Below are 27322 nucleotides of genomic sequence, written 5' to 3'. Positions count from 1 at the left end.
TTGAGTAAACTGGGGCTCATATCGGGATAGTTAAATGACAGTTTTTGCGCACACCAGACAGCACAGGGTTGTTTGGGGCACAGAAAACTAGCCATTTGAGTCATGACCACAATGCAACTTACACAGAATCCCTACATGTTGTTCTTGGAGTAGGTAAAAACATTAGTTTTGGGAGTCCCATCATACAATGTATATTCATTCTTCAAGGTGCTTTCTACTTGGGTACATGTTCCTCTTACACGTACATAGCTTGAAAACATTGGGACAGAGTAAATGATGTTATGAGACACTTGCATGGACCAGATGGCTGTCAGGCCCAATAATTAAATAAAAGATTAAAGATCCAAAGAGAGTTACACACCTTTCAAATACTGCTTCACGCTGGCAGACAAACAGAGTTTTCTCAGAAAGGAAATAATTGGAACAAACATTTGATCATAAGGGAACCCTGTAACAAGGACCTACAAACCATTTATACTATCACCATGTTTCTCACTACTAGTATATCATGTTACAAAAACAAAGAGATCAAGAGTTGGGGCCTGCAAAATCACCTTGTTATAAGAGGGTTTGTTATATCTGACCTCTCATAATGAGGTTCCACTGCATCTGAAATAAAAATACCTGATCCCACCATACATTGCACAAGATGTCTTCATCAAAATCAAAATACAGTTTGCCATCATTTACAATATTTTCATGTGCATTTGGAAATAGAGAGATAAGGCAAAGTAGGTATGTGGTACTAGTATCTTGATGTTCACTGATTCATGGGGTTTACAGAGCATACCTCTCCATGTTGAATTAATCTACATCAGTACTTCCTGGAGAGATAAAAAGGGGAATACCCAGTGCGAAATAGATTTCCTTCTACATTGTTCCTTGTGCCACATGAATAAGAAGATGATTCCAAGGAGAATGAATTAGTCTGTGACTCCATATTCAATATACTGCACTGAAATGGACTTAAATTCTGGTGTAGTTTGGGATTTTAACCAAATTACAATGTACTGACTTGAGTGACTGCTTTGCTTTCCTTCATAAATTCCATAAATGTTTCAAAGTTCTCTAAAAAGGATGACCAAAACTGACCAATTAGAAATCAAGTGCATGTATCTTAAAACTAATATTCATCACGTGATGTTCTATTAATGCTACATCGAAACAAAAAACAACAACACAAACAAAACAACAGCAAATGCTATCAACTAAAAAACATTTGATCTCAGCCTACATGTGTGTTACCTGTGGACATGTGGGTTAGCTTTTTGTCTTCTAATTATAATTTTGAACCAAATTACTGAAGACAGTATATCTCCTTCAAGGACCAGATATGTGTAATTGTCAAGGTCAGCCCACAATTAAGTTAGTGAGAAAAAAAACAACACTAGTTGGGCAAATAAACAGAAAAAAGACCCCCCCCCCCCCAACACTGCTGATACATGTGACATTTACCATACTAGTGTAATAGCATAAGTATTTGCGCGAGCAATTTTTTCACTCTTGGCCAGGTAACATGAATTTCATGTATTTTTCATTCCGCAGAATCAAATATGAAATAGTGTTAGACATAATAAGCAAAAAACTTCGCATCCATTGATTTTTCCGCTGGTTCCATGTTGCGCGAAATATGTGAAAATGTACATTTTTACAGTATCACTGGCCTTCCATCGCACAAAACCTCATGCTCATCACATTAAGATGACTACAATGATACATTTACTGAACAAAAAAAGGCTACAGCACATCTTACCATTTCAGATTATCACTATGTATACAATCATATGAATCAATTCCAGTAAAAGAACTTGTATCTTCATCTTAGTCTTCCCAGTAGTCATAATCTTAAATCATCAACTTTCCTGGGACTAGAACATTATCATCTACAGCGGAAAAAGGTAATTTCTGCAAACTTGTTTTTCCATTAGAGGGCAGGAACAGTGCCCGGAAAAATGCAATTCAATCTAAGCAGCAACCTCACTAATAGAATCGAGAGTCAGTACAATGCATAGCTTTGCACGGATGTGCACCATGCCAAAATTAAGATACAAAATTAACAATTAAATGAACATTTAAGCCATGTAATCTTGAGTGCAGACATTCCCATTATTACACCTTGTGGATTAACAAAACTAAACATTTCTTAAGCTTTCCCTACCACAAATAATTTCACTTCCATCAAAATCCTTCCGCAGCACGAGACTTGAGGAAAATATTTGGAGATATTCATGTGACAAAAAAGGGAAAATGAAGTATTTCTCTAAGACATTACAAGATATGCTCTCCACCTGGACAATATCGAAATTAGGCTTAAAAGTGAAGAGAAAAACAGTACATACCATGAAATACACTGGTGCATTCCACTTCACATGCTTAAAGAGAAACAACTAATTTTATGTGATTAAAAAGCAGTATGTCACAGCTGCTATTCAGTACTATCGAAAAGTTGTAATCTATATTTTTGTTCTCACTTTCACACTTTTATTTTACATGTGCAAAATGTATGGTTTCTGCAATGATTTCGTTAAATTTTCATCAAAAATATCAAGAGTCTAACAACCCTCAGCAGAAAATTATTGCCTGATAATAATTGGAGTAAGAAGAACCATCCTATTATTAAATTATTCAATCAGAAATAGAAGAATTACTCAACATGAATGCATACAAAGAAAATCTGTATATTTCCTAGAAAAACGAGAGGATACTCGGATCACCTAATAAATCCAAAATCACAGAAGCATACGAATGCACACACAAAATGTTTATGGTACATATGTAGTATTCTTGTGTGACAGACTCAAAACTGCATGCAGGCCTACTTCGCAAACACTTTGTTTACATGTGAAGAGTTCCTTTCAAAAAGGTGCTCAATCCATTTTTCATGAAAGTCTTTTTTCCTTCTTTTTTTAAAATACAGAAATGTGTTATTTTCACTAATTTCATACAGTTAACTCTTCAAAGCATGAGATTCTTGTGAGAAAATGGACAAATCAGGCAATGAAAAATGTGGTTTGTTCCAAAAGGTGCTATATCAATTTATGTTTTGTTCCAAAAGGTGTTAAATCCAGCTGGATCCAATCAGAAACCTGTGTGCCTGCTTGACTGCACTTTGACCCCAGAATAAGGCCAGGCTGGCTAGCTCTCTTTGCTCTGTAGCTTGCCAGATGACCTATATATTACTTGATTATTAGCTGTGAATGTGTCATTTCTATGAAAATAGATTCTTTAGAGAGATTGAGGAGACAAGAGAAGGATGTGTAGAGATAGCATATCATCCCAGAAAAGAATTAAATAAAATACAGTGTGGAGTCACTAAAGCAACATTAAAGTGTTGTACATCACCAAGCTAAGATTTTTGTTCCAGCTGTTGCTTGATCCACAAAATCCCCCCAAATATTCTCTAAGAATCAGTGTAGACAGATTTTTCGGAGGCACACTTTCTTTATCTTGTTATGGAGGGTAATCCCATGGGACATACATTTATTGTATGAAAACATTTAGAAGCATGTGAAAAAAAAACAAAAACAAACATCAAAAGTGGACTAGCACCTTATGCTAAGGAACTCTTCACGACATAAGCTCATGTTTAAAGTTATGCAAGGCTCCCCCCCCCCCCCCTTACATTCAAATTGACCAATAATCACATATGGCATCACAGGTATTAGTAGAGAAAAATGATTGGTTGGGTTGTAATCGGGGGAAAAAAAGCGCCACAAAGTTTACAAAGTTTCAGATATACAGATGTACAGTGTACACAGAATACTCAAAATGTGTCTTGGCCATGTCTTTACGCATACTTACACCAAAATATATTCCTTCCAAAGGAGATGTGCTGGATCCAATGAAGCGAGCAGCGAAGAGTCGTGTCTCGTTACACCAGTCCTCCCTTCAGCTTGACTCCTACATGTGATTCTTATTTTCTGTTCTTTCTTTTTTTTCTCTCTTCTTCTCTTTTCAATATTTTTTAGTCTATTTTCTTGTTTTTCTTTTTTCTTCAAATCTTTCAGATTTTGCTTTTCTTTTTCTTATCTCTCTTTTTTCCTTCATATCTTTTCATGATTTTTTTTCTCATTTTCACTGTCATATTTTTTTTAGCTTACTTTCTTCATTTCTTTTTTTTTTATTTTCACATTATCCGATAACTAGCATCAGATGAACCTGAAAAGAAATAAAATGTAGTGTTTGCTTCATTAAGTTATCAATAAATGCGACAAAAGTACTTAAGCGGAGATAAGAAAAGAACAGCAATATTCTACTAGAGTATTAAAGTATGATACAGATGGTGTCCTTAATTATTGGCAAATGCAACTGTTGCAGTTACTGAATACTAGTACTTGCAACCTAGCAATACAACAGCAAATATTTTCATCATGCATATAAAACAATAATCTGTTGCTTGTAAGGTTATCATTCACACGAGTAATAATTTATATAGCTTGAGTTCTGAAATACGACTAGTCTAGCTACTTTGCTTTTGTTTTATCATGCGTGCTGTTGGCTTTTGTGTTGCTCTTTTTGGGGGCATAGTTTGCAAGTCTTCCGATGTTCAGTAGGGGGAATAGCGAGTGAATCGTCGGTTCCTGTAGGCAGAGGTAGAGACAGAATGAGAATTACACATTGTGCTGTCAAATTGGCATTCTTCTTTGGGGGAAACATATAATGCTCACCTTCATCAAATCCCAAAATCAGCTCATTGTTTGGCATGGCAACTCCACAAAACAGACTTATTTGTGCTGGTTGCTGGGTAACTCCTCTTCTGCGAATCCAGGTGAGGCAGCGGTGAAGAAGAAAAAAAAAAATGCTTCCCTGCATATTGCACACCGGTTAGCACAAACTCTCCTCTTCTTGACCTTGCTCAGACACCAGTAGGATTCTTGCTAGCTTCACACAACCAGATTACTATACACAGATAAGATCCACCTCTCTATGGAAGATAAATGCACAACGGCAGATCTATGCATTTCTGTGGCTAATTCATACTGCAAGTATGCATAAACAAAAGCCTTTAGCTTGACAAACACAAAGTAAAAAAAGATCATGAATTGTAATTATGTCAATTTATTGATTAATAATATTCTGTCCGTACAACAGAAATGGGTATACAATTTCAAACATAAAGAAAGGAGAAAATATCATAAATGCTTGGTACTACTGTGTCATATCATCTTCATATATCAGAATATGTCAAAAACATAAACTTCCTTCTCTGCTGCCACAAAATTATGCTCAGCTGCGCTTACTACCACTTATCTGATATTCTGCTCTTAATAAACTCTCAGTCACAGTGTATGTCTCCTTGACAAGAAATCTCTTCCAAGTGCCCTGGGTGGCATACTAAACATTAGAATAGAGAATATTGGGTTGGCAAACACTTGCAAAGCAAAAGCATTCAAACAATAATATCTAGCTTCCTTCCATTGTCAAACCTACAGCAAGACAAAGCAGGCACACATCATACAACAGGTACATTACATGTACTGTATGAGCTGTTACTTTTGCAAGGATTTGATTTTCGCAAATTTTGCGAATCACAGTTGGACTGGGAATTTAACAACATGAGATAATGTCGCCATGCGTCAGGTTAATAGTGCACTTACGATAGCATCGGTGTCAATTCGCGAGAACATCTCGCGAAAATGTCCATGACCTCCTCATTTGCAAAAAATATCAGTATGCAAAAATAACAGCTTATACAGTATCCTGTCTGAATCATGTTTGACATCTTTCTTTCACCAGTGTCAAAAGACTGCTTATATGTCTTCTGGTCACAATTAACAGGCAGCAATACACAGCAGAACAACCTAAATGCTACTTTCAGTGATGTTTAAAATTACCTTATACCAACATCCATACATTTAACCATGTAGGAAGACAGAGAAGGCCTTTCATATTTACAAAGAACACATTAAAATTCACAAAAAAAAAAAAACTCAATACCTCATATGAATGGAGGAAAGATCGGATAATTCCCCACTGTATGACAGAACTAGACCAAATGTTCACAATATCAAATTACTCTACGGTCTGACACAATATTGTGGTACTCGTAGCATACATACATGATGTAAAAAAAAAAAAAAATCCAATCTTGAATTAAACAATCATGGATGGCCCTAACACCTTCTCGCCATATCATTGGCATGAGTTGCAGTCTGTCATGCGTGAACAGACATATTGAAAATAAAGTCTCTGCATATTATTCATGTCATCTTCCCATTCCGGCTCAATGCTTGCTGCACTCTTCAGTAATGCCCAGAAGTAACTTGAATACATTTCAAGAGAGAGCAAATGAATTCAATTCTAGACAGATATTCTTGATCACATACTGTATATATGGAACTGCCATACTGCACCAATGTGGGCACAAATATTTCATCTACTTCCTTGACTCAGCAAATGAAGAAACCAGTAATTACAGTATTGATCTGTCACTTTGTAGTCAAAAGATGATCTCTTTGTGCCTATATAAATTTCTGAATGATTTGATTTTTTAGTTTTCCTTTCAAAAATCTGTGATAGAAAAGGGAAAACGTTTCCTAGTTTTCCACAAGTTTCCCCAAATCAAATACATTCATAGGTTTTTAGCCACACTGATTATGGCACACTTGGCAGTACACAGGCTTTGGGCAACATGAAAAGCATGTTTCAGCCGACACAGGGCTTCCCATGATGCATCTTATCATTAACAATGCATCTACTTGCACTTTCCCCAGTGATATATTTAGAAATTCAAAATCAGACACGTTGAAACTGGGGGATAAACAACAACAACAACAACAAAATGGATTACAGATATATCTGATACTACTTGTACAATTGCATGCACACCCACCAGCTCTCCAAGTCATGCCCAATTCAATGCCATAAACTGATGAGGTCTGGTGGTTGCTACATTCTACAATGCATGAACATAAACACTCCTGCATAAATAACAGACATGGATAGGACAGGTAAATTTACATTCAGACAATACATGTTGTATAATATAAAGAAAAAAATCAACATGACAATACATGTTGTTTAATATAACGAAAAAAAAAAAATCAACATGGGCAATATTTCTTCCCTATGAAAAAAAAAGAAGAAGATATTAATAATCCAAGACAGCATAAGAACATATCATAGACAAAAAGAAAGTTAAATGTATAGAAGCTGTAGCGTGATTTTTAATGGTTAACACATAATGACATGAAACACATCATAGTGTTGTTTTTAATCCTCACTGGGCCTTTTACTTGTACTTTTGATGCCACGCTGCATAGTGGAACACACACACACAAAAAAACTTTTCACCGGCTGTTCAGGGTAGCTCCAAACTAACTAGAGGATGGCTTACAAATATGAAGATGAAGCTAAGAATCATTTAAACCTTGTCTCTCATCTAGTGCTGATCTGCTTTGGTGCCATCATATTGCTTTATATAACATTATCAATGACAAACATACAAACAAGCAAACAAACAAAACAAGGAAAATGAGAGGGGACACTTCAGCCTGGACTTGCGCCAGTATGCTACATAACGCTTGAATGTTGGATTCAACTGTACCCCCAGAGGGCTCTCTTCAAATTGTCTGTAATTTCTTTCTTGAATTACTTTCAACCCTTGGACACTGAATGGTGCTGGTGCTGGCTTTGTGTTATGTCTTCTCAAGTGTTTTTTAATCTAAGTATACACATGTTTAACGCCTGCCCACATAACCATCCCCTCCCCATCACATAACAAAGCAGTGTTGAGCTGCCTTAGCAAAGAACCATGACAAACTGGCAGTATGCATCAAAAGAAAACAAAAACAAAAGAGCATAGAGCCCTAATACTATTGAATACATGTTTGCAAGTCTTTGCTAGCTGTGGTATCTACTGCATCTTACAAACTCACAATCTATCATGAGTTCAACTTCCTACAGCCCATCTACCGTAGACCTTGCTGCATACTTCGAGTGTCAGGTAGCACTCGAGTGGCTCGTGCATAGTTCTCATCCTCATTGCAATGTCCCCACAGGGATAAATGGAGAAATCCCACACCCCTCTACCACATCTGGCATATTAACACTATGTCGGGTCGTTGACCCTGGTTTAATCCTTGACAGACAAGTGTACATGATAATATCTAATACTTGCTATACAATGATATCTTGGTATGGAAAATAAAGACAAGATTAAAACTCAAAGCCACAAAATGGCATACATGCTTTGACATAATCTTACAATGAGTCAAACACCACAAGATATCAGTATTAAGTCATATCAACTAAACTTGCTTCCCAAGGTACATCCTTATATTTAATGTGGCCAAAAAACAAAAAAAAAAAATCATACAATACCGTTAAAAAACACATAACAGTTTTCATTTCTCTGCTCCATTACGGTAATGATGTTAAATGCCCTTAAGTACACAGTATGAGGTAGAAGGTACCTGTAGATCAACTGTTCAGGCTTCTTGACTTACTTTGCTTCTTTTTCATACATTTCAGGCAGAACAATGTGTCAAATAGCGTAACACACTCTACTGTAGCTATCACTTAATCCCTCTCATCTCTGCAAAATGCGAACAAACACAGGTCCGACATACCGCAATGACATATGTCTACGACACGTATTACATGTATCTTGCTTGGTATACAATCATGACACAGGGAAAAAAAAACAACAAACCTTCAACTTTCCAAATACACACCTTTAAACAGACAGCATTTGCTACAGAGTATTGACCCCACTGAATAATCCTTGTTTTGAAGCAAGGTAATGTCAAATGTGTTTATGAAAGAAGCACTTTACAGTTAAGTCTTTGACTAGAAATTGAACTACAGAAAATACCATCTAATGATTTGATTGTAGATATGATAAAAATTGGGTTGGTGTGAAGCACTGACATTTTATACAATCATTGGCATTTCAGAGTCAACATACCACATATATCTCATACAGAAAATGTATCAAACACCTGAATTACCTCTGATCTCTCCACAGTCCCGTACATTCCTCAGTAATAGTATTAGTATTACCTCCAAATGAATGATGGGGTACAAACACATATTAGAAGCGTATTTCAGTTTGCATGCATATTTGGCCATTGATCTTGAAAATAAATGTTTCTTCAATGGCGCAACTTAGAAATACATAAAATTCTCTTCACATTTAGTGTGGTTTTTTTTTAATGCATTGACAACCTTTTGATGATGACAAATATTGAGAATCCTACCCATATCAACATTTGCTTCACAGTTGTTAGCTCTACGAAAATAACAGCAAATCAGGATTACGAAGTCACTAAAATAAACGACTACATTGCGCATTTGGCAGTGGATAATCAATCCACACAGACATTGGGCATCTACAATACTGATTTGGACACAAAAACTCTTTATTAACTCATTAGGGATGCAGTCTTGCTCACTAAGTACTTCAGCATATATATCACACAAAGCTCGCCGCCCCAGACAAAGGTACTGAGTTTTAATACTTGAAACCTGCTCACTTGGGATTTTGTTGAACATGTAGCAACATTCCCCTCCCTCCCCCCACCCCCCCCCCCCCCCCCCCCCACAAGTAACAAAACCATGTTACAGAGAACTGGTAAATAAGAAACACATTGTATCACTGCAAAGAAAAGCAATAGGGATAGCTTACAAGAGTAATTGCTTATATACATCAGATGCAGCATATAACTCCTGCAAAGTAAAGGGTACAGACCCTCACATCTGATTTGCCAAACACAGAAAAAGAGGTACTCTTTCCTTCCTACTTACTAAGTACTCCAAGAGAGCTAGCAAGAACCATGCTATTGGCACATGTGATAGGTGAAAGTTTTACTGCAAAGGAACAGCATTCTTCACAAACAGAGAGAACCAGCCTCTCTACCACTGTTGAATCCAACACAAAAAGTATGATTAGTTGTAGGTGAAAGAAACAGCCCATGTACAGCTTTATTACATTCTACTATATCTATAGGGTCAATGAGTCTTTCAACAGCTGACACTTCTCAGGATTATTTCAGAACAATAAATCATTCTCTTGATCACTACCAATTTTAACTCATTACTTTGTCTTTTCCTCCTTGAGCTAATCCTTAATTATCACAAACATAGCCACCTCCTAATGAAAATATCAAACTCACTCATTTTTTTTTTACAACTGTTTTACAAATAGCTCACCAAATTTGCAGGGTTTTCTTCCATTTTCAGGCACTTCATTTAATAGATTATGTAAATGTACATAGGAATCTGTCAAGCTCAGGGTAAATTGAATCAGTACCTCATGTCTACATCAACCTTATCCCTATCATAACACATAATGTGGGGAAAATCAACAAGGAGTAAGGGAAACCTCGCATATTCTGATCCTCTGATGTCGTATACAAGCAAGTTTTTGATAGGGAGGACACACACACAAAGACACATACACAAGGTGGACTTCACTTTAGACAGCACCTTTTGGCACAACTTAATGTTCAAGGTAGAACAAGGCATATACATTCTGGGAATACTTCATACTTTGCCATATTTCTGCAGCCACACTTGTCATGGCAACACCAACTACCATTTTCATGTAGCTTGTCCACTGAAACTAGATCCTGGCAATGACCCCTGCTACAATCACACAACATTCTGATAGACAGTCTTGGATGTATGAATGTATGCAATGATGAATGCGGCAATGAAGAAGAGATCCGATCTGCCTTTTCATCCTCTGGCATGAAACATCAAATCATTGGCTGAGAACCAGAAGGGCTTTATTGCTATTTGGGGTGTATTGAGTTATTGGTATCATGATGTTGCAGAGCTCAATCTGCTCCGCATTAAGGTGTCAATTTTTGATTATTTCCATTTTCAGTAAAATGTTAAAAATTAAAACCACAAGGGCACTATTTTACCTTACATTTGAAACAATGCTTATAAGCCTACCCACTTTTAATTAAATAAACTTTTTATTTTATGAACATCCTTGTTTCACATTTACTTATGCTCAAATCTAAGAACATGATAGAGCCCTTCTGGTTCTCACCTGACGAAATGATCTTCTTCAGCACAAAAAAGGGGTTTCAAAAAGCGAATCATGCCTCTTCATTTAAATATCAAATAATAGTGACAAATAAATACTACTACTGGCTTTCGTACAATCAGTATTGCCTTAATACATCAGTTTCTCCTTCTTTCTTCTGTGTTTTCTTTTGGTTCATTTTTATTTTACACAGACATTAATGCACAATACCAAGTCATCATATGTAAAGAAGAAATATACCCTCGTTTTGTTTACGTATGGTGACTGATAATCGGACATGAACCATACCCTTGCAGCCATAATGGTTATCCTACAAATACTGGCTTAATTTTACAGAGTATAATGGGAGATATAAAACATACAGTCCGACCTCCATTATCTGGCCATCTCTTATCCAAACACCTCTTTCATATGGATGTGTTCATGCAGTGAAGACAGGGAAGTGATTTCAAATTTGATTAAAACTCTTACAAAACACACACAATTTACCTATAACATTCCAAGCAGAAACACATTTTGAATTTTACATTAAAGTGTTTCAATTTCAGTAAAAAAAAAACCCAAACAAACAACCTATGACTTTAAATAAGTAGGCTAGTAATATATACACTACTGTTGTGGTGTATGCTACCTACCTAGCTACCACTGAGTCGGCAGCTAATGCTCCTGTGCATAAACATTGCTTCTCCCATATCTGGCCAAACTGCTTACATGGACAGGTGCCGGTAAGACATGACTGGATAACAGAGGTCAAACTGTATAGTGCTTCAGGAACTTATGAGAACTTAATATGAAATTAATACCCCAGTGTTCCACTCAGAATCACATTGTCACACTCATATTGGAAATTAGATAGCCTTTTTTAGCTCAAAAGCCATATGGAAGACACCTGGAAAGGGGTCCCTTTAGCCTTCACTTTCAAAATAAGGAGGTGGGGGTCAGAAAGAGGTAAATTCTAAGCATGTAAAAGCTTGTAGATTGCAATCATAATTTGAAGTCACAAGATAACACTAACTTGCGAAATGACACCTGTGATTCTGCAGGCAACAGGAAAATGCCTTCAACATTCACTTACAGGAAAATGTGAATTTCTCATTGCCTGACTTGTTGGTATTTTGTACTAAAATGTGCCATTCTGATAGCATTCTCATCAAATCCTAAAACAAAATAAGGTATGCAATGGGGATCTACTGTCTTGAAAGGTCTCAACAAGCAAGGGGGCAACTAAACTAAACATTCAGCTCAGACATTGCTGGAAACCAGCACAGCTTGATGTGTGTGTCTCAAAATTGTATGTGAACCAGAACTGGAAGAAAGCACTAATAAATACTACTACCTTCAAGGAACTGCTCTAGAAATGCTTGATCTTGGCGAGGAGCAGCAAAACCGACTAACTATACAATTATCCAGGTTATCCAGACCAACTTCATGATGTTTTCTCCCAGTTTAAACTTGCACAAATGTACCTATTGAAACATCTAAAATCTGTATGTACAAGCAAACAACATACTTTTCGTATCAGACATTACACTAAAAAAAAGAAGAAAAAATATATCGATAACAATAATAAGATTAAAAACCTTTTTTTTTTTCCTGTACTATACAGTACTGAAAATACACATCATGATGTAGCTGGTTTTGCAACCCACCTAAATCGCTGCCTTGGCCTGTAGTAGCCTCCATATCCATACGAAGACTGTCCGTAGCGGCCCCTGCCACGGCCGCGGGCGCCAAATCCACCCCGAGGTGGGCGATCGGTAGTGCTGATTCCTGGACGGTTTGTTCGCTTTGGGTTCACCTGGGGGGGGGGGCAGGGCAGGACCAGAGATATCATGATCAGGTGTTACAACAAGCTTAGTACTGACTGCAATCCACAACGGCACCAAAGTTCAATGTATTTCCATATTCAAGTTGGCCAAGTAAAATCAGTCAAGCAAAAGGATAGCAATTGTATGAAAATCGCATATAAAATGCAGTTATAGCATTTTAGAGTCATGTGTTTAAAAAACAGGGATATTAGTTGCAAAAAAATATATATAAATTCCAAATAAGGGTGATGACGTCAGTGCTTTTAAATGTCCTACTGACCTGTGCAGAAAGCGTCAGTAAATTCCGTAATGGAAATGAAATCAAAGGCAAAATATACATGGCATTGGTCTTGTGCATGAAATTAATTTGCCACTATAACATATAGCTGAAATAACTGTTACAAAGGGATGTGGTTGTTGTTGCTGGATTACTAATCAAACAAGATTTTCATGGGGCTTTATGTGGAGAACCAATTAACAAATTATGATGTGAGGCTGTCATCAGTTACCTTTAAAGAACATGTGAAACTATAACATTCTGTAACACAACACTACAACTTTATGTCCAACCGACATAACTTTCTTCCATTCTGCATGCTTTGATGTTACTTTTTTTTTTACAAAGTCAATCTGAAAATGGATAATTGCATTATACATAATTGACCACCCATAATCAAGCTTCCACAGGTGGCTTTTTCAAATGCTTAATAATATGTTCAGCTCTGACATGACCCTGGGTCACTTGTCTGTACATGTCAATAGCTTGTAGAGATTGTGGTCTTAATAGGGTTAGTTAGGCCTCTGTAAAGAGAACATAGATAGTGGAACTCACACACATATCCTGGGAATTCTTTGAGCACTGATGTGCTTATTGTTGCATAGAATGGCAACATCTTTAACATAATTTACAAAATTCAACAGACTGATTCTCAGCATTGCTACATAGGAAGAATACTACATTACTAAAGTTGTTCTTTATTCTTTATATTTTGATCAATTATCTCTTTTTTTTTGTGGGGATTTTTCTAGCACACAGAAAGTCCTGGCAATAATTAGGCAAGACTCTTCAGACACACACAAAAAACAACAAAAAACAAACAAACATATCAAACAACAAATACAAGAGCAAATACAAGCACTTTAATTACTGTATTCGTCATATATTTCACAAGGTTATTATTTCTGCAAAATTTGCCAGTCGGGTACTATTCGTGAATTTCAAAGCATGCAAAATTATTAACTCTGACCTTCACATGAATGCAAGTTGTATGCATACATGTCTCCTTTCATTGCTTCGCTCAACGATCACAAATTTAACCACTCTCGAAATTGCTGGGAAGTCCCGATTCAAGAAAGCATGGCTTGAGATATGGCATATACTGTACTCAAAATGGACCAACCTTGATCTGTCGTCCCTTGAAGAGAGATTCGTCCAGTGCGCAGGCAGTCTGAATTGAGTCCTTATCAGCAAACTCTACATAGGCAAAACTATAACAGGTAAAAATGTTATTAAGTTTCGTTCAATGCTATGCTGTAACTACAATACTGCTTCCTCCACACTAACAAGACAACATGAGTAATTCTGTTGGAGACAGGAACTGGGGATGCCCCTCTTCACCTGAACTCTAAGCAAATGGAAACATCATGTACTCCAAAACAAATCTGAATCAACTCTGTTGTCATTTTCTGAGTTTTATCTTTAAATAAGATGATTTCTGATTTAAAGGGACTGTACAGTATTGGTTGAGGTGAGGATTCAGGTTTATAACATTTTTTGGTGATATAATGAGAAACCTCTTATGAAATATGAAAGAGCATGTAACTTCATGAACGATTCAACGTTTATTTGATAAAAATTGGCTTTGAAATGGCCGAGATATCCAAAAAATGATCCTAATAAAATTGACAGGCCACAACTTCTATTAGGATCTCTTTGTTTTTCCTTGTTTTCAGATATTTCAGTCATTTCAAAACAGATTTTCATCAAACAAACTTTTGATTCCCCTTAGAATTGTATGCTCTTTAACATTTCATACAGCAGTTTCTAAATATCTCGCAAAACATTACAAGCTGAATCCTCACCTCAACCAGTACTGCACAGTCCCTTTAAATTTGAGGTGAAATAAATAAATTTTTGGCCACAGACATAGAACATGATTGGCAATAACAAGATCACAGTAGCAAAGCTCTCATATTCTCTGACAGATTCAAACTACGAAGATGAAATGGAATTAGATATGCCTGGAAATTAACCATGCAACAGGCCCTGGTCTTAGAAACTATCCACTACCAACCCCAACCCCCATTAAAAAAAAAAGAGGGGGGGGGGGGGACGAAGAAGAAGGAAAAGAAATGAGAAGAAGGTGACGATGCAAAATTCATCCTTGGACCAGACTTATGGTCTGTTAAATCACGAGTTGTCAGGAATAGGGCCAGGGATGACTGAGAACATAGCTTACCCCTTTGGATGGCCAGTAAACTTGTCACACAAGATGGTCACTCTGTTTATTGAGCCACAGCCATGAAAGTGCTGCTCCAACTCTTCTGCTGTGGCCGAGTAGTCAACCTGAAACAAGAGTCATGCAGTTTTCAATGACAGCACATCAGCCAGGCTCGATAATGTCAGTAAACTGCCGTGACGCAGTCACCTACTCAAAGCAGGCTGGACTTTGTCAACATGACTCAATGGTGAGTGATCTGCACTATTTTATTTCTTCATTTTTTTTTTTTTGGGGGGGGGGGGAGGGGGGCTAAATCATCCTATGAAATCTTTAAGGAAAAACATTCAAACTCTACAGTCACACAGTAAAGTGTTAACAGAAGAATTTTAGATTCATTCCACTAACAATAAAATAAATAAATACACAGTCCATGGTGATTTCTGTGCGCAAAAATCATAGAAAGTCCTTGCACCTCCGTGTCCATCAGTTACATGGGAGGGGTGGATATGGAAATTCCCCATGAATTAAAGATAATAAAAAGTTTTGGTACCTCAAAAGTGTCCTTGAATTTCCTTGTCTTAGTTTGTGTTTCAGGTTAAAGTACCTTTCATATAACTAACACTGTGAGACTTACTCGCCCCAAAGTGCTCTCATGTCTTAGTAATTATGCAATTAACTGCGATCAGCAGCCCCATACGCATAGCGACCAGCAGTCCCATACGCATAGCGTAATCGGGCTTCGCATTGTAGCATTCAGGATCATGACAGATTTAGTATCGCAGGGTAAATGTCAACTTAAAATCCCATAAATTCTTCAATTTGAAGACTTACCAATTAACTTGAAGTATTGAAAACAGGCTTCGGGCAATGTTTGGTTCTGCCTATAGTCCCTTTCTGTTCGAATTGATGACTGAATGTGACTCGGTCGACAGGACCTTAGGAGAGCTACATACAGTACACTGAATACTACAGCCAGTGCATGCGAACACATCACATGCACACAAATTTCAAATCCATGAACAGATAAGATGTTTGTGTGCGCATGCGCTGGCCATGGTATCCAGTGTATGTAGCTCTCCCAAGGTCCTCTCGACCGAGTCACATTCAGTCATCAATTCGAACAGAAAGGGACTATTGGCAGAACCAAACGTTGTTCGAAGCCTGTTTTCAATACTTCAACTTAATTGGTAAGTCTTCAAATCGAAAAAATTTTTGGATTTTAAGTTGACATTTACCCGCGATACTAATTCTGTCATGATCCTGAATGCTACAATGCGAAGCCCCATTACGCTATGCGTATGGGGCTGCTGGTCGCAGTTAGCTATGCGTACAATGGGCTGCACGCTGCTGGTCGCAGTCAGTGGTTTCGTACAATATTTATCGACGCTGGTCAGCGTCGGCTCTGGTACGAAACCATTATTGCATGATTACTAAGACATGAGAGCACTTTGGGGCGAGTAATTCTCACAGACAACGTACTTTAACATGAAACACAAACCAAGACAAGGAAATTCAGGGAAGCTTTTGAGGTACCAAAACTTTTTATTATCTTTAAGTGCACAATTTTTCATGACTGATGTGACCACGAAGGCACCAAAAGGGCGTGATTCTTCACAACAGAAAACGCTTTTCAATAGGTGGCAGTGGACTCACGTTTCCAACATAGACTGATCTCGAGTCAACCTCTGCCTTCTCTTCCAGCGAGAGGTGGGTGGCGGGGGCGGCTGCGGGTGGAGAGCTCAGGCTCATCTGCTTGTCAACCTCATTCTGCATCTCCTTCAGCTTCTCTGCCTCCTCTTCCATCTCACGTACACGTGCTTTAATTGCCTCCAGCTCCTACACACATGTAAAAAATCAAACATAGCACATATCATGTTGAAGATATCTGTACGAGTACGTCAAAACATTTGGGGGGTGGGAGGCATGCATTGTGTGCATAGACACAAGAGGCTGATAGTCTGGGTTATATACTATTTTGATGAAGTCATGTTTGAAGTGAGTGAATTAGGTACACTGCAAAGGAGTTTCAAGGGCCTACTTGATGTATCAATACACAAGAATCTTACAGGTATATGTATGCTACATGTCCAACAGTGATTCTCAAAGAGCACGCAAGATGATACTTGGCCATTACATGCAACTCCATAGCCCAAAATACCTAAAGCAGGAAGGCTTTTGTACTCCATTGTCAGGACATGAAAAGAAATTTCAATTTTGAGGGGGCCTTGTGCAGAATGGGGGGGGGGGGGGGGGGGCTTGGCAGCTCTGAACTATGGGTCACCATCAATGTGTAGCGAAGTAATGCTGTTTCACCTTAGTTTTGTATACTACCCTCTTTAGCCCACTTTTGATACCCCCCCCCCCCCACCCCCTTCTGTTTCGTTTTCAATGATTTTAGGACCATCATACCAGAGCTTCTTTTTTGTATTGTTATGCAAACTTATTTTTAAAAAAAATGCAGTTTGAAAGACAGTCATTAGATATTCGTCATCATTAAAATGTTATCAGTCTTTCCTTGGCCTATTTCTGACCTCTTCTAAAAACAAACAAAACAATTAAAGACTATGAAAATGTTTCAGATTCTTGTTTACATTACAACTTGGCTAAGAGACACAGGAAGACAAACAATACATACAAAAACCATTTCAACCAAGGCAGAACAAATGAACATTATGTGGGCAATCCATTTGGATGAAAGCTGATCAATGGGCGTAAGGCAAAGGGCCTTGATCATCTCACCTCGTCCTCTATTCCACCATCTTCCCCTGTTTGGTCTAGTGTGTTGTCAGAAGGCGAAAGAAGGGAATCGTCCTGCCCTCCAACATCAGGTATGTATGACCCATAGTCACCGACAGTGTCCAACTCAGCCATGATGTTACTGTTGTCTCTTGTCCTACTTATTCTGCTCAGGGAATGGAGATATCAGAAGACGAACAATTAGTAGATGTTTACAATTTCAGTCAAAGCCATTCTCTCTGCTCTTAAAAAATGCTCTTATTTTCTGCTCTATAATATTCCAGTGGGGTATATAACAAAAGATAAACCATGTCAAAGCTTGAATATTGCATACCGGTCCTTAATACAATGAAATAAGCCAGTTCGTAATTAGCTCATGGGCACGTTGGTACAAATGACCTTTCTTTTTTCTCAATAGGTTAGGCACTTTAATCGTTTTCAAAGAGACATTATTCGTACCGGGAAGCTTACCAGACGTAAAAATTCATGGAATTCGTGTTCAAATAATAAATGAACTTGCATAGACCAGGTGACTAGAATGGTCCGTCAATCAGCCATCGGGGAAGCATCCATTTCACTGTTTTGCTTTGAATGCATTAAAAAACTGTTTTATTCATATTGCCAAGTACCAGGTTTGCTGTCAGGTGGATGTACTGGCAAGCAACATTTACAAGGATGACATGAATAATCATAATTTGACAGATGCTTATCTCAGTGAATTTAAAAACCGACGTGCCTCTTGGTACAAATGACCTTTTTCTGCTCATGCGCAAAGTGGAACTACGAACTGGCTTATAGACATCTAATACTAATACAATTGCAAGAAAGGGTGGTTACCTCAAATACATGTACTACTTTCAACCTTTCGAATACACCATCTGTAAAAAGGGAAAGGTCATTGTTATGTGCAATAACAAACTCTCAACCTTCAAAACCTTCTCAACCTCTTTTTTAAAAGCTCCAGCTTCTTACTATATTTGACATTTGTAACTTACAAACCGCTTTATTTATGTATATGTATACTCAAAAGTTATTACCCTTTATCTTTGATAATACCTTCAAATATACGAGAGATGTACATTTATATGACATCAAACAACCTGATAACTTATATTTACCTCTTCTTAGATATGTTACATTGTTACAAGAAGTACATGTTAGGAATTCTGTGCCTGATGAAATGAAGTTATGTCCATCCCTTGCCTCTTTTAAGCGTAGATGTTAAAGATGTTGGTACTTGCTGCCTAACTACAATTGAAGTCTTTGCAGAAATTTAACCAAATGTCTACATAATGCCTACAATATATATATATATATATATATATATATATATATATATATATATATTTATTTATTTATTTATTTATATTACCATATTTATATATATATATTTTTCCCCAGTTATAGTTTGTTTGTTTTATTATTTTTTCTCTCTCTCTTTTCCTCTTTTTAAGCGTATCTTATAATGTACACAAAATCTCAAGTGGGAGCACAGCCATAGAAAGGCCAATGGCCTCTGCTGGCTCCTCCATTTCCTCTCTTAGAATTTTCATTTTTTTCAAACCTTTTTTCTTTCTCTCTTTCATTGTGTTGTATTTTTTTCCTTGTACATGTATACTGTTATCTAATGTAATGTTATCATTGTCACCTTGTTCTTTGCTTTTTAATGAGAATTTGGAAATAAATGAAACGAAATATCAGAACTGCAATCTCAACATTGAGACAGAGCCTAGATATATATGTTGAAATTACTTACCTTGGTATTCTAAGTAACTCTGTTCAACATGAAGCATGTTATACAGATTTCAATCAGGAGAATGTTGGGCAGTATGAGGTATGGATATGATCGAAATTTTCTTTTTTCTCTCTTTTTTGTCAATGTCTTTTGGCATACTGAATTTTCTAACTGCATCATACTGGTAATCAACTCTACTTTAATGAAGCAGCTGGGGCAAAACCTTCAAAAGGTAAAATGGTTCTTGTGAGAAAGTGTAAATTCACAACATGAGAATATCTAGTCTACACTTATACTAATAGTAGTGCAGTGTCAAGACAAGCAACAGCAGTAAGCACACAATCTACAGATTATTTTCAGTCAAATATGTGTATGAGACAGTGAACAAAGTAGGCTCGTTTGAAAGGCCAGTGGGTGACATGCATGTCTACATGAGAATAAAGCAAGCCGCCCATAATTCGACCATAATGTGCCATCCCAAATTTGACTGCCAGCTACATGTATACATGATAACTCCTACTCATGCTTTTTGAGGGCAGTCAAATTTTGGAATGGGAGGTCAAACCTGGGACCAGGTAGACCTATAGGTTTTTTATACGTCATCTATAGCTTGTTTAAAGAAAAAACCCACAACAAGGTTCGACCTCCCATGCCAACATTTGACCGCACGCGACGCCAGCATGGACAGTCTAAAGTAATTTTGTATGGCGCATGGTCAAGAAATGGCCAATATGGGCGGCTTGCACTTTACTTTCCTATGCTCCATATCAGTCCGGGAAACCCGCTCATGAGGACCGCCCCCGCGTACGAGGATGGTCCCTCCTCATGAGGACCTCCCCCCGCCTCATGAGGCCCCCCGGGGAACGCCTCATGAGGCCCCCCATTCACTTCTTATTCATCTCACATCTGACGTATAAATTGTCGCAACTTTGCACGGTGATTTTTTGTTACACACACATGTCCACTATCCATGATGAAAAGAAGAAAAAATCCTGTCTGTTTTTTTTTTTTTAAATCGAGTTTTAATCACCCGATGCAGAGCGCCCATCAAAACACAGGCGCCAGCGCGTTCGCACAATGCAAGACTGCCGCACCTAGCGGCCTGATCCGACTAAATATTTTCGATGCTTTTTTCTGCGGCTCTCACCTCTCCGCGCACGAATCAGCCTCGTGAAGCTGAAGTCTGACATCTTTTTACACAAATTCGTAACGAGAAAAATTAAATCAGTACTAACCTGATCTTGTCCATATATTCCAAATTACTATTCCACACTGATAGAGTAGGTGGGTAGATGACATACTCCAGTTTGTTAGCAAAATAATCACTTTGTAGGTATGACGAGTTCACTTTCTTCGTCAATTCCGCCCACGATTCCGCCGTTTGGGCGCTTTTTCTGGAATCATCCCGCGACGCGACGTACGTCGCATCACATCACGCATCCAGCACATACTAAGTACCAGACTGGTATGTGTGCTGGATGCGTGATGTGATGCGACGTACGTCGCGTCGCGGGATGATTCCAGAGAAAGCGCCCAAACGGTAAGCGGGCGGCGGAATCGTGGGCGGAATTGACGAAGAAAGTGAACTCGTCATACCTACAAAGTGATTATTTTGCTAACAAACTGGAGTATGTCATCTACCCACCTACTCTATCAGTGTGGAATAGTAATTTGGAATATATGGACAAGATCAGGTTAGTACTGATTTAATTTTTCTCGTTACGAATTTGTGTAAAAAGATGTCAGACTTCAGCTTCACGAGGCTAATTCGTGCGCGGAGAGGTGAGAGCCTCAGAAAAAAGCATCGAAAATATTTAGTCGGATCAGGCCGCTAGGTGCGGCAGTCTTGCATTGTGCGAACGCGCTGGCGCCCGTGTTTTGATGGGCGCTCTGCATCGGGTGATTAAAACTCGATTTAAAAAAAAAAAACAGACAGGATTTTTTCTTCTTTTCATCATGGATAGTGGACATGTGTGTGTAACAAAAAATCACCGTGCAAAGTTGCGACAATTTATACGTCAGATGTGAAATGAATAAGAAGTGAATGGGGGGCCTCATGAGGCGTTCCCCGGGGGGCCTCATGAGGCGGGGGGAGGTCCTCATGAGGAGGGACCATCCTCGTACGCGGGGGCGGTCCTCATGAGCGGGTTTCCCGGACTGATATTATGTGCTCAGAGATCAGCATGGTCTGATCTTGGTTTCTAATTTCTCTTTTCTCTCATTCAGAAAAAAAATAATCAAAATAACTTCAGTCTTGGGTGGTCCTTGTCTGAACTTGAACTGAACAGCAAGTGAAATTGCTGGAACATGTCCCTCGGTCAACATCACACAGTCACACTTAAAATATTAGTCTTCAAATCAAATGCTCATCACAACTGCACTGCAAACTAAATTTTACAGCATAGAATTCTATAGATCTATTCTAGGTGGTATGTGACACTAATTTTACCTCTACTAAGTGCAATTTGCAAAATAGATACAAGCTATAAGTTAATCAGTATAAATTAGGTAAAATTCTACATCGTCGTCGATGATAAGATTGGTGCAACTCGTTGCATCGCACGGTTTCAGGCGTTCGCAGCATGTGGGACTAACGTGCAGCACACGCCATTGAAAGGTACCGGTCTCGGTAATCACACGAATGCATACAAAGTTGCCTTTGTTACCTTGTGCTACAGACGAGTGGTCTGAATGTTTCACCGGAAAATTAAATAGAAATATGATCCTGTTATTTGCTGCATCATATGCTAAATTTATTGGGCTCTATACTTACCAATTTTGTAGTGTCTCTTTCCCCCAAAATAGAGAATTACGAAGGACAATCTGTCTGTTTTCCGTGCTCGGAGAAAGCCACGCGTGGATCTTTCTGAACGTTAACTTATTTTTGCCGGAGATGGCGACAAACCAGTTTGCCGGCAAGCTGAAATATATCGTACATGTTCACCGGAAAAAATTAAGGGCATACGAAACCCTGCTTGGATATTGCTGTTTGTGCATGCAGTGATTGCAAAGAGGTACTGATACACATGGTAAATAGCCCACAGAATGTTGAATGCAAGTACTTACACACTTTCTCTCTTTTTTTTTTCAAACATAAAAACCAACAAGTCTCTCTTTACTCTGCTCTTTTCATCTTGATGTATGGTTCTTTTTTTACCAAAGTGATAGCAAAACACATACTGACAAATCTCCAGTTACCAGTACTAGTACTTGAAGAAAAGGGCATTCTTTTTTAATGCTCAGAACTGATACATACAAGTCTCTGTGTGCGTGTGTGTGTGTGTGTGTCTATGCAGTCATGTTAACCCGTTGAGAATAGGCTGATTTTGCTACAACACGCATTTCCCATAGACACCTGCCTGAGTATACTAAAAGGTTTATGACCATGTGAATTTGTTTACACCCACATCAGAGACTCCAACCCCAAGCACCTTCTGATCTGGAGATTCTCCCGCCTGAAACCCCTAGCAAACGGGAGACTCCAACTTGATGTGCATGAAGCATGAAGTCCCTTGCGGCCGGGGTCCAGGACCCGCTTAAGGACCCTGGAAGCTCTAGGGTTCCAGATGCTCTCTCATGCTATGAAGCCTTATTTCTATATACAAGATCATTTCAAGCGGGACACACAGAGCCAGGGCAGGACAAATTGCATCTCAACCAGGAGAATGGGAGATTTTGCAAAAATGGGCTTTCCGCGGGAGATCTCCCATCGAAAGCAGGAGAGTTGGAGTCTCTGCTACATTGCATGTTACAGATCTCACATGAAGGAGTAACACATTATGTGGTTTTAGGAAAAAAAAAATGATACCATTCATTGTGACACCAACACAGCATACACACAACTTAGGGTACAATCTACATGTACAACAGACACAAAATTTTTGCTAAATACATGTACATTCAAGCAATACAAATGTGCAGATTTTTGTTTTCTCTGAATTTCAAACCATTTATTATGGACATGAAAGTGTTCACAAGCGTAATGCACAATAATGCTTACCAATGATGGAAGAGCCTGTTTTGCAAATTTACAGACAAGAAATGGGGTAAAATATAGACAAATGAAAATCGTTCCAACACACAACTGAGGTACAAGTTTTCTTCCTCACGTCCCATGGAAAGCAAAAGCTTTTATGAGTCTAAAACAGTGAAGGAATAAGACAAGTCACATCCATGATATGTCCCTTTAGTTTAATAACATCCCTGAATGGATATAAGCATGGTACAAATGATTTGGAATCGATAATATTGTATGAGTGCTTTGATCGCTACACAACTATTCAAGATGGCCTATACCTCCTACCATCCTTTCATTCTTAATTGAAAGGAGGAGCTGCCATGGCAACATGTGGTCTATTTTTCTTCTGCAAGTCCCATAGGAGAATCCCGACCTTGCGAAGCACACAAGTTGTTGGTGCCGATCAGGTTCTGAGACAGGTTTGCACCTCATGAATATCTATTTGCAGGCAAACATACACTGTACCCAAATTCTACTGGATTAAAGCCTCTACACTTGCAACCATACCATTCCAGTTCAAAGAAAAATTCAGTATTTTGTGTCTTTGTGTCTTTTTCCCATTCATAACACATTTCCCTTTGCCATGTGATAATGATGTATTGTACGACTTCCTGACAAATGAAGTACATGTACAAGAAAAGGTTATCTCATGGGGGAGGATTACTACATAGAAGTTGTTGTAAATAGCGACCATGTGAGGAATAGAAAACCCAGTAAGGAAGGGGAAGAAGGAGAGAGAAAAAAAAGGGGGAGTGAGGGAGAGAGAGAAGGAACAGTATCATTTGATTCTGATTGGCTACAAGATACCTAGTTTAACGTGGCACTTGATTATCTTAATGAGGTATTGACCCTAAATAGTCATAATACATGGCCAAGTGGGGAATTTTCAGGAGATGATATAGAAGCTAAGTATGCCAGGTCACAGCACATATGCCAAGTCTAATACTGATAGGTCAGTTTCCCTTTACCCATTTCAAAACCCATACCAGTACTACTTGAGATTTGCAGGCAGCTGTCATCCAAATAACTGCCTTTGTGACAATGAAATGTTAGAAACCCTAAATATGGAGGTAATGAGCAAGACATACCTTGTCAGACAGTTACAGGTAACATCTTCCATTCCTAATCACCAAAAGGCCCCAAACCTACAACAATGAAGTGGTTTTTGAAGTTTGTTAACTTTTCTTTTCACCATTACACATAACTTCTCTCTGTGTCCCATGAATGGCTTGTTAGGAAATATTGCTGGGAAACATCACAATCTTCCAACAATGCAAAAGGCATTTATACATTTGTACACCATAGGCCAAGTAAATTGAATCCATTTTGGTGACACACTTTACATGGCTCCTATAAATCTAATGTAACTACTGCGGCCCATTTTAGATAGTCATGAACAACAGCAAAACTCAATTCAATGGTAAAATTGGATCTGGTTGAATCTGGGTGGCTCCAGATCACAATATGTCAAAACAATACATTTGGGAATGGTAAGGTGTGCACATGATTACACTGTATATGCCGAAATTTAGCAACGCTTTCATTTTTGAGAATTTCGTATGTTGAGTGCTATTTGCAAATTTAAAAACATGCCAAAGTATTAACTCCGATCCCGACATGAATGTGCGTGCAAGCATACATTTCTCTGTTCAGGACTGTACTCCACAATCGCGAATTTAACAACTTGCAAAATTGTCGAGAAGTCCCGATTCACAAAAAAATTAGACTCGCTAAATATATGGCATATACAGTAGCAAGGTGCTACCATCACTTGAAAATAACAGTAGAGCAAGATCAGACATCATTTTCACAATTTAGTCTGTCACGTTTCAACAAACACACTGTTGCGTCATTTCTTACAAAGCCCACTTCATCACATTATTCTGGTGTATAAATAAATTCCATAGTCAAAGTCCAGCACAGAGCAATAGCCTATCACTGGAATGGTCATGTTTGGCATGGCAGAAGAGAAATGCTAAAAACATCACATTATTGTACAAGAAAAGCTTCTCATAAATTCCCCAGCTTTATTAGCCCCCTTTCTGTCTGACTTACAAAACTACGTAGGTCACAAAGTTTTTTGCAAAATTCTATGTACATAGTGCACACTACATGCTACGTGTACACGGTCAAGTACTGAATATAAAAACAAGAGTAAGATTATATGGTATATTGCCAAATGGTTTGACGTTTCCACATCCTCCTGTCCTTGGCATCTCACAAATGCATCACCATTACAATTTTGTTGAAAATGTCATTGAAAAATTCAATAAATTACATTGATGATTTCAGGGCATTCACTTTGTACAAGAGCTATACATAATTTTCAGGGGCATTATGGCTTGAAAGGTTTTCAGATTCTACTATGGCTATAGACTGCCTGAAAAAAAAAACAAAAAAAAAACAGACAATGCGAGTAGCCATATAATTAATTCACAAAAGGAAACGGGGTCGGGAAGAAAAACAAAAATAAGAGCATCATGTATAAACTGCAAGTATTTCAGCCTCCTTTAGCTTTCTGCAGCATAGATTGAATAGAATTTACATACAACACAGCAAGTACCACCTCATTTCAGAAGAAAAATCAATGGATTCTCAATATACCTGTTGTTAATATTCCTCAAATATAACAATCTTAGAAAACAGAACACCCCTGTCACACATTCACTACATTTTTGATAAAGCCACTGTAACGCCAACAAAATACATCAGTCACGATGGTGAAAGTAAAGTGAAATATGGACAAAATCATGCAACCTGATTAGCAACTCTCAATGCTGTAAAAAAAAAGAAGAAAGAAATGACATTCTTTCTCACCTGAACATGGTCAAGTATGCCTGTTGGCATTTCATGCTGATGCCAAAGAAATTTAACAGGTTAAAAAATAAATACATACATACATACAGAGACACACTGACCCAAGATTAATGACAAAGTCAGAAGCTAGTTATCCTCCTCACTCCCACTGTTTCCAACAGTATTGAAATGACATCTTTGCATTGCTTTGAAGACGAAATTACAAGAATTTGAAGAATACGCAAGATATGCTGCAACTGGTGCCTAATCCCAATTCTGAGCAGAAAATTTGCATAAATACAGAACAGAAATAGCAGCACCCACCCTCAAACAACAAATACATAGTTAGAAAGAAAGAATTGGAAACTATCTTGCAGGCTGTGAATCGAATATCAATTCTTTGGGCAACCTCCGTACCTTTTGCTGTAACCATTTGGATTATGTGTTTGCTTAATTAATAGAGAAAACACAGAACCAATGATATGTGTGGAAATAATGCACCAAATTTCTGTAAGAAACACACCTTCATCAGTGAAAGTGCAGCTTTATGTGGAGGTTCTACATACCATACCACACAATGACTGTTACAAATGAATAAGAGCTGAACATACAGATGAGGAACACTCTCTTGAAAATTGAAATATAAGCATAATTCCTGTATTATGACAGTCTTTGCGACATTCAGGAGTTTAACCAAATGATGAGTAAGCAAGAAAAAAAAAACTATCAAAAGCTGTAGGAAAAATGTCTACACGATCGTAACAGCAAACACACACATTTCCCTTTATC

General features: G+C 38.0%; 1 protein-coding gene across 1 annotated transcript; it reads right to left on the bottom strand.

Annotated features, from left to right (window-relative positions):
- Positions 1-4479: 4479 nt before the first annotated feature.
- On the bottom strand, positions 4480-22588 carry LOC139720892 (polyadenylate-binding protein 2-B-like). The gene is made up of 7 exons (XM_071632225.1): positions 22493-22588; positions 17988-18150; positions 16902-17084; positions 15267-15373; positions 14208-14295; positions 12649-12797; positions 4480-4580 (listed from the first exon to the last, which is right to left on the bottom strand). Exons 2-7 carry the CDS (start codon positions 18117-18119, stop codon positions 4547-4549), a joined length of 693 nt encoding a protein of 230 aa, XP_071488326.1. The 5' UTR covers positions 18120-18150; positions 22493-22588; the 3' UTR covers positions 4480-4546.
- Positions 22589-27322: the final 4734 nt, after the last annotated feature.

Source organism: Diadema antillarum, unplaced genomic scaffold (genome assembly GCF_040938485.1).
Source record: "Diadema antillarum isolate AM-2024a unplaced genomic scaffold, OU_Dant_1.0 scf00000012, whole genome shotgun sequence".
Lineage (NCBI taxonomy): Eukaryota > Metazoa > Echinodermata > Echinoidea > Diadematoida > Diadematidae > Diadema > Diadema antillarum.
The sequence above is the reverse complement of the archived record's forward strand: the minus strand, read 5'-3'. Positions and strand labels throughout refer to the sequence as shown.